Source organism: Apis cerana, linkage group LG11, assembly GCF_029169275.1.
Source record: "Apis cerana isolate GH-2021 linkage group LG11, AcerK_1.0, whole genome shotgun sequence".
Classification (NCBI taxonomy): domain Eukaryota; kingdom Metazoa; phylum Arthropoda; class Insecta; order Hymenoptera; family Apidae; genus Apis; species Apis cerana.
The window spans coordinates 6,229,214-6,238,277 of record NC_083862.1 but is presented as its reverse complement, the minus strand read 5'-3'; the positions used below and the strand labels follow the sequence as shown (position 1 = coordinate 6,238,277).

Sequence of the window (9,064 nt, the reverse complement as noted above, 5' to 3'; positions counted from 1 at the left end):
GATGTATAATTCAAAAAAAATATTATTAATATTCTTTCTTTTGATATTTCAAAAATATATTTTTGCAATTCTATTTTTATCTTTTCAACGCGTATGATAACTAATAAAAAAAAATATTTGTTTATTTTTTTTAAAAATATTATCTCACATAAATTTCATCAAAATAAGCATGTATGACTTGGATACTTTCTTATAATTGTGTTAAAGAGGCATAAAAAATAAAAAATTATATTTATTTTATTTTTATTCTTTTTTTCTTTACAAATAATAATATTGACATAAATTAAGATTATAATAATGTTAGGTGGTTATTTTTTTAATTAAAATGTAAAATATATATATTAATTATATTTTAAAAAAGATGTATAGTGGATGTTTTTCATCCATATAATTGATAATTCTAACATTTAATAAAATAATGAATGAAAAATTAAAAAAATTGAAAAACAAAATATGAATATTCCAAAGCAGATCATTTTCATCAAACGGAGTGTTTAGTATTCTTTGTATCATGTGCTTACATGACGGAAACGTTATACTTACGACTGTGACTAAAACGGAATTATGCAATAGTGAAAGCACAATAGTTTTAAAAAGAGGAAAAATTATTGTCCGAATTCCTCCAGTTTTTTCTAAATTTTTACATTTTAAACAATAATTAATATATTTAATGTTTTTTTTATTTTATCTTTTTTAATATAAAACAATTGCGCTATTGTATTTTAAGTAATGTCAAAGATATTAAGATATTATTTATATCAATTTATATCAATTATTTAAAATTTTATGAATATCGAATAGAGAATAAAAAAATATATATAATCTTGATAAATATTTTTTTGTGAAGATATATTTATTAATATATTTCTAATTATCTTCATTCTTGTTCTTTTTAATTTGAATTAACAAAATTTATTTTTATTAATATAACTTTTATAAATATTTGAATTAGTTATTAATTTTATTATTAAAATTATAATTCAGTATTAAACAAAAATTTATCATTAATATTTTTCATAATCATTAATAGTTAAAATCATATATTCTTACGAAGAATTATTATATATATTTTCTATAAATTTACTATATAAATATATTTATTATATTTTCTATAAAAAAGTTTCAATGTTTTTCATTAAAAAATATATATCGAAAGATATATATCGAAATAATAAAATATATAAATTATTAATTTTTACAAATTTCTACACTTATTTTCAAATATAGAAATACATATGTATGTATTTAATATTTAAAAAAAGATCAATAATAAAAACTAAAATGCGCTTAAATATAAAAAAATGTTCGATATGCAGCTATTAGAAAATAAAACGAGAACGAAACTTTTGCTGTCGAAAACGTCACGTCCATACCTTCCAAACTGCTTGCAATGCATCGAGAGCTGTGAAGAGCATCGATTCACATACACCCACAAATGACAACCCTGTACTACCTATAAATACGTTTGTCACTTTAAACCGAAGTTAGTTTCCTTCTTGACTTTCATTCACTCATAGGATTATACAAAATTCAAAACATGGCTATTAAGGTGAGAGAGAAACATAATAGTTAATCAATTTTGTTAATTAGATTTCATTAAATTTTTTGCTTTTTTACTATTTAAAAATAGTAATTATTTTTAAATACATAATATTACTTTTAATTTTTTTATTATTTTTTAAAATTTGGAAATCAATTAAAAGAATATTGATTAATTCAAAATAATTAATATTTTATAAAAAATTTAGAGATAAAGTAGAAAGATGTTTTTTAAAAAATTTTTTAAAAATTTTTTTTAAAAATTCATTAAAAATTCACTATTAATTATTATTATTTATCTAATCTAAAAATAGATTAGATAAATATGATTTCTGTTTTCTTTTTTTTCCTAGATAAAGAATTATAAAATTTAAAAAAAAATGAAATTAATGATGCGGATATGCTTATTATTATTATTTTAATTTATTTATTAAATTAGAGAAATTTGAAGAAAATAACAAAATTCTTTAAATAAAAATAATGAATAACAATAAATATATCATATATTACATATATAGATATGTTATCAATTAAAGTATTATAATCTATATTCATATTATAATCTATTATAATTCATATTATAATCTATTCATTTGTCATATCGCTTCTGATACTTTTTTGAGAAATAATCTAATTTTTATAATCGTTGCTAAAAATTATTGAATATTATTAATATGATCGTTAATTCGAACGATATTAATTTAAAACGTATATTTTTCTAAAAATTTTATATATTATATTATTCTAATATGATTATAATTATTGTTATTAATATTTATTAAAATTATGTTTAATAACTATACGGTAAACTATACGGATATTTATATATATATATATATATATAAAAATGAATTTGTAATTTTATTTTTTTAATTTCATATATATGTATAATTATTATATATCAAATTTGACATATATATATGATACAATATATATATATGATACGATATATATATATGATACAAATCTTCATACAAAGTTTCATAAAATCAATCGAAAATAATATCTAATAAAACTCTAAAATTAGTTATAATATATAATATATATATAAAATAAATAAAATTATAAATCACTTTATACATATATCTAAGTATAATATTTATATATATATAAATATAATAAGGAATATTTTGTAAATTATATATAACATTAATAATAATTATATAAATTATATATAACATTAATATATAATTTATAAAAAAATATTTTTATTAAAAATATTATATAAAAAATACTATTAATTACTATTATGAATGTTAAATTTCCAAATGTCAAATACATAATTGTCATTTTTAAATTTTATATTTTTAACATTTCTCTATTATTTTTTAGCGAATAATTATTGTATTGGCAATTGGTGTGATTGCAATATGCAAAGGATCTGCAGTTTCTCTACCAGCAGTGGCCAAACTCGCATCCGTGAATTCAGAATTTAATTATGATCCTCATCCACAATACACTTATGCTTACGATGTTCAAGATAGTTTAACAGGCGACTCGAAATCCCAGCAAGAAACCAGGAATGGTGATATAGTAAGCGGTAGTTATAGTTTCATTGAAGCTGATGGCACTAGAAGGATTGTCGAGTATACGGCGGATCCTGTGAATGGATTCAATGCGGTGGTCCATAGAGAACCTTTGGCTATTATTAAACCTGCCGTAAAAGTTGTTCCAGTGGCTTTTCATCCTTAGAGATTTTTAGCAATTGTTATTGATTGTTTATTGCTTTACAATTTATAATTGTTCGCTGTTGTTTTCAAACAAAAGAAAAATTATTTTAACGATATAAGGAATTTATTAATTTCATAAAACAGAGTTTTAGCTTTCATTGATTTTTGCATTTTATTTGCATTTTATATTGTGCAGCATAAAATATTTGATTGTATTTGTAATAACAAAAAAATTTTTTAATTATTTTTAAAGTCATTTATAATTTTATATTATGCATTGTCCAATGTTTAATAGAATTATGTTGATATCATTTGCTTATAAAAAAGAAATTTATCTTTTTACACTATTTGTTATGTAACTAGTCATATCACACTGTATATACTGCATATATTATATGCTTATTTTGTAATGGTGCGTTTATAGTAAAATCTTTTATAAGGTAAAAATTTCTAATTATTACTTTCCCCTCATTTTAGTTATATTTGTATATTTTTTAGACTTTTTTTATATATATTTTAGATTTTATTTAATTATATATTTATTATATTTATTTATTATTATATATTTATTATTATTTATTATTATTTATTATTATTTATTTAGATTATATATATATATATATATACTATAAAGAAATATTTTTAAATATTATAACATAAATATATTTTAATATATTAATAATTATTATGCCAGAAAATTAAAAAATAATCAAATTTCGATTCAAAAATTGTCAAAATATTTGAACTATTATAGTTTTGAAAAAAATTATATAATACCGCATATGGATTTATTTTAAAGCATAAAATTCCTATTTTACTTTTTATTTTTTCGAAAATAATTTTTTGTTGTAAAACAGAATGAAAATTGTTTTTTTCTTTTAAAATTTTACAAATTTTTTTTTTTTAGATTTTAAAGAATTTTTTCAAAATTTGTTTTAACATCATTGTTTTAAGAGCAAAATCTCTTTTATAACGAGTTCTGAAAAATTGATCTACGATTCTTTTTCGTTGTTTTATTATATTTTATATTATATGTATTATAAATATGTGATAATAATATTCAATGATAACACTTCGTCTATTATAGCAATATATAATCAAATAGCAAATATATAAAATATAGCATATTATAATATAAAAGTTACCAATAATTGTTATTGAGTATTATTGCTGCGCATTTTTAGAAAGCTATTTCATTTCTATATTGAAAATAAAAATAATGTTGTAACGTCTCTTGTTATTTCTTTTTTTTAGCAAAAGGACTGCTCTATCATATGTTTTCAGTTAACTTTGTTCATGATTTAAATTTAGATAAATTAGATTAAATCTAGATTAAATCTTGATAAATTAATAATTATTTTTGGGGAAAATTCATAGAATCGTTTCATATCAAAAAAAAAATTGAATAACTATTATTATAAAAATATGAAACAGTTCCAAATTTCAATTTTTTATTTTAATTTTTTAAAAAATTATGGATTCTGGTAAAGATGAAATTTATAGATTTATATTCAGTATATTAAAATTTATAAAAAGAAATGTATTAAAGATTACAAAATCAAGTACGTGTTGATCAGTTTATTTTCTTAATTAAAAAAACGATTATATTTCAGAATATGATATAATTTTATATTTATTGTAAGTAAGTAAAAAAAATTTTAAATTTCCGTTAAAAATTGAAACGAGAGATGAAAAAAAATAATTTGTTTTAATTTCTTCTTAATGATGATTGATAAATAATTATTACATATGATATAATATATGATATTATATATATGAAATTTTTATTACTATAATAATTTTTATTTATTATTGAAAAATATTAAACATTGATTATAAATATAAAAGAATATATAATTCGAAATATTAATATACATACTAAATATATATAAATATACTAAATATAAATATACTAAAAATTCTATTCTTTAAGATTATTAAAAATCAATATAAAAAAATTACATACAATCATTTAAATTTATTATTTAAAATATATTTTGTGTAAATCTTTTTATATTTTTTAATAAAAATTTATACAAAATTATAATTATTTGATATTGTAATTACAATAAAAAAATTTTAATATTAAAATAATTTATATATTAACATATTTTTATATAATTATTATTAGATTTAAACATATAATTTTTTAATGTTATAAAATATTATATATTTTCTAAAAATTAATATTTTTTTATTGATTGATATTTTAATCTATTTTCTATTTTAAGATTGAAATATTTATTTACTATTAAATTATAATAATATTTATTTATTATTAAATATCTTTCAACATACAATGGGGATATATTTTTAATGATTTATTATTTATTATAGAATTATCATCATTCATCATTTTAACATATTTATTATTATTAAAAATAATAAAGTAATATTTAATTTATTATAAATACAATATTATTATTATTATATATTATTAATATATTATTAATATTATTAATATTAATATTAATTCAATACAATGCTTATTCATTACATTATTGAATATATTATTGAAAATATCATTGGAAAAGTTTTTTAATTTTTATAAAATTTGTTATAAAATTATTAAATTAAAATTAAATTTAATTCTTATATATTTTTCTGAATTTGTAATGATTTATAAATATTCATTTATTTATAATATTTAATTTATTTATTTTAAAATATAATAAAATAATTCACATAACATTTTTATAAAGAATTTATTTTTAAAATTTTATAAAGTACATTAAAAATATCAAATTATTTTTTTATTTTGTAAATTATATGTATATAAAAATAAAGTATATACAAAAAATAATTTATTAGAATACTATATATAAATCAAAACCTTGCTATCTTCTATTTTAATCTCTTATTCGTATTTTTCTCTCTATACATAGCAAAAAATACATATTGAAAATATATATTTCAAATTGAAATTTATATATATATAATAAACTTAAATTTAACAATAAAATAAAATTGACTATAAAAAAAAAGATCATTGCCATAATTCTTTCACAATCTATTGTGAAAGAAAGTTCAATGAATTATAAATTATTCATTATTTTGCACAAATAATTTTTTTTACATAAATTTATATAAAACTTTCAAAAATTAAAAATTCATAGTTTTTCATTATTATTCATTATTAATTATTTTAAAATATTATATATATATCGCATATTAAAAATAGATACATGAATAATATAAAATATTTTATATATATATTTTATATTAATATATTATAGTATACATACATACATACATACATACATATATATATATAACACGCATTACACAATATTATTTAATATACATGATATACAATATTGTGCATTATTTCTAATGTTTATTTTTTAATTTAATTTTGAATTTTAAAAAAGCCATTGCGTGTATTTATATTCTTTTTAATATGCAAAAAATTTTAAATATTATGATAATAATTAATAAAATTAATAATTAATGAATAATGATAAAGATAATCTTGTTAATTGGACAAAACTATGAACATTGAATAAGAAAAAAATACAATAAGTATATATAGAATTCACTATCTTTCGTAATTTCGTCGAATAACCTCGAATGACTTTCTTCAACGTATCAATGATAATATATAAATGATACTCACGTTCACACTTTATTTTCACTTAAATGTAGCAATCATCAAATGAAGATTCAATTGACAATATTTAAAGAAAATTAATATAATATATTATTAATGCATTACTAACATTTAATTATAATATTGATAATATATTTTAATTTTATTATTCAATTTTGTATTATTTTTATTTATAAATGATTTTATTACTAATTTGAAAGATTTGAGTTTTATAAATCCTTAATAATTAATTAAAATATATAGAGAATATTATTTATGGAACTTCTTTGGAAGTTATTTAAAAGGCAAAACAAATATAAAAATACGAAAATTAATACAAAAATGTTGATTAAAACTTAGTTATTAAATAATTACTAAATAATTAAATTTTATATTAAATAAAGTAAGGTAGAGTGAAATTGTCGTTATCTTCATGTTCTAGTCTCATTTTGTTTCATCTAATGTGAGATTATATTGCTTAAAACTTAATAAATAAACCTTAACTGATTTTTATATACTAATTTTTAATTTTTGGCCTCTAAAATTATCTGTAATGTATTTTATTTAATAAAAAAATTTTATATATTAATACTCTTTTTATACATGAATGCTTTTAAAACATTTAATATTAATTTTATAAAATACAATTTTGTTTATTATTTGAAAAATTATGTTTTATTATTATTAAACCGTTTTATTGTTATATCAGAAATTTATTTATTATATAAAAAATTAAATTAACTTTTTTATATTAACAAGAATTATTGAACTTTTAAAAAATATATGAATAAATATGAAAATGTAAAACAAAGAAAGATCATATGCGCATTACTAGTTTGCATTTTTTAAATATACAGGTATACACACGTAGAAGTTATATTATATGCAAGAATATCAGATATAGATTCTTAAATGTTAGTTCTATGTACATATTCAAATGCAAGAATTTCAAATATATTTTAATAAACAAATGGAAATAATCAAATAAAAATCTTGCTTAATTCTTTTTATATAATTGTATTATATAAAAGTATTATCATTTTAAAGTAATCATTTTAAATAAAAATATATTTTTAAAAAATAATTATTTAATTCGGGAAAAAACAAAATTTTAAAAATTTCTAAAAGATGCAAAAACATTTATAGTGTTAATATATATATATATATATATATATATATGGGATACTATTGAACATAAAAGAAAACGATTTTATTTCCGTCACAGCTCAATCTGTTTTTGTTTCATTTCACTTAAATTATTTATTATTTAATAAAGATAATATAGATAAGCGTCTATCTATATTATATCGATTTTTGTGTTTAATAATCTATAATTATTTTTAATAATCTATAATTATTTTTTCAAAGAATATATTAATGAATATTCATAAATATATTAACATTTTATAAATATGTACATATCTATATCATGTATAATTTCTATATCAATATATACATATTAAATAAAACATTCAATATATTTTATCTTAATATATATTTTATTTTAATATCAATAAAAAAATATAGCAGTATAAAAAAAATGTAAATAAATATATATGAATTATTATTAATTTTATTTTATTTTAACTTTTAATTTTTCTTATTTTCTATATTAATTATTAGATATAATTTTGAGATATAATAGATTTTGAAATTTATTAACCGAAATTTTATTACATTAATTTTAAAAGATGATAATTATATTCGATATATTTTTATTTATAAAATATCATATTAAATTATTTTATAGGCAATTATTGTTAAAATTTCATTAATACAGAATATGATTTAACTGAAAAATTTTATAAAATTTTATAAAAAATTTAAAGAAAAATTTAAATTTAAATTTTTTTAAAAATTATTGGTGATCAGTACTACATAAAAAATAAATTGTAATTATATTATTTAAATTCTATATTTTATAAATCATTAATAGTTTATTATTGTTATTAAAAAATCGAATATTTATTGAATAAACAAAAATATATTTTTTTATAATTTTTTTACAAAATGTAAATGCTCTAATGCACAAAATGTAAAATCAATTGATTTATTTTTAAAATAGAGAATTAAAGAACTATTAAATAATTAAAAAAAATAATTTAATTTAACTGATTTTTTATGAAAATTTAAATAATATAGAAAAAAAATTATATTATGTTTGCGTGAGAATAAAAATGAAAAATTTTTAAAATTTGAAAAATTGAAAAAATAATTAATTAAATGTATTGTAATATTAATTTAATTTATTGCTAATTTTATATAA

At 15.8% G+C, this 9,064-nt stretch overlaps 1 protein-coding gene across 1 annotated transcript; it reads left to right on the top strand.

Annotated features, from left to right (window-relative positions):
• The first annotated feature begins 1,408 nt into the window (after positions 1-1,408).
• On the top strand, positions 1,409-3,656 carry LOC108002407 (larval cuticle protein A2B-like). Its single transcript, XM_017064078.3, has 2 exons — positions 1,409-1,549; positions 2,872-3,656. Exons 1-2 carry the CDS (start codon positions 1,538-1,540, stop codon positions 3,229-3,231), a joined length of 372 nt encoding a protein of 123 aa, XP_016919567.1. The 5' UTR covers positions 1,409-1,537; the 3' UTR covers positions 3,232-3,656.
• The last annotated feature ends 5,408 nt before the right edge of the window (positions 3,657-9,064 follow it).